Raw genomic sequence first — 852 nt, forward strand, 5'->3', positions numbered from 1 at the left:
TCTTTCTGAAGGATATCTCTTGCATACCTGCAATGATAATATTGCAATAGCAAACATCCGGAATCAACATCAGAATAGTTGATAACTTAGATCATAGCACCCAAGCCAAATGGTTCAAATGATGACATACTTTATCCTCTTTTCCTTGGGTGCACCAGGGGGTGCACCGCGTGTCCCGATATAGTCAAGTGCAACCTGAAGCAATATGAAGGTTATCAACTAATTCTTAAGCACCAGAGATGAAAAAAGACAAAATGGAGGAGCAGTGGATACCAGCTGATTTTGAATAACGAAAGCCTCTTCCAAGGAAGGCCTGAGCAACTCCATCATCTGAGTGTCGGCAAAGTCATAGCAAATATGTTCCAAGATGTCCTTATCGGCAACAAATCCCAAGGCACGAAAGACAATGATAATAGGAATTTCTTTTTTGATGTATGGTAGAGTACACCGAATATACTGCCCAGATGAACCCTGCAACCATGTGCCACATATAATGTAACTAATTTTTACCATAATCTAGGATTTGTCTGAAGGAAAAAAAAAGAAGGATTCAAAAGAATAAGCTTCTTACCCCTTTGGCATTAGCACGAGCAAGCATGCGCACAAACATGGTGCTTGGAGGTCTATTTTGGTTCTCAGCCATGGAACGGACTTCGCCAACATATGCATACTTATTTGGCTGTCGCTTCTTGAAAACATAAACTTGGTTCGTACTCATCTTCTCCTGAGCAATGAGAACCTTTTCACTCCCATTAATAATAAAGTATCCGCCCTGATCATAAGGGCATTCTCCCAGCTCTGTCAAATCTTTCTCCGAGTTCTGAAACAAGGTACAGTAACTAGACCGGAGCA

The 852-nt window shown here is 41.2% G+C and overlaps 1 protein-coding gene across 1 annotated transcript; it reads right to left on the bottom strand.

Moving 5' to 3' along the window:
* Positions 1-130: 130 nt before the first annotated feature.
* Positions 131-718, bottom strand: LOC106322042 (DNA-directed RNA polymerase II subunit 2-like; the record flags this gene model as incomplete). The annotated part of the gene is made up of 3 exons (XM_013760232.1): positions 572-718; positions 274-471; positions 131-195 (listed from the first exon to the last, which is right to left on the bottom strand). Coding segments are annotated over exons 1-3 (410 nt in total), but the record flags the coding sequence as incomplete, so codon positions are not given.
* Positions 719-852: the final 134 nt, after the last annotated feature.

Source organism: Brassica oleracea, unplaced genomic scaffold (genome assembly GCF_000695525.1).
Source record: "Brassica oleracea var. oleracea cultivar TO1000 unplaced genomic scaffold, BOL UnpScaffold05368, whole genome shotgun sequence".
NCBI lineage: Eukaryota > Viridiplantae > Streptophyta > Magnoliopsida > Brassicales > Brassicaceae > Brassica > Brassica oleracea.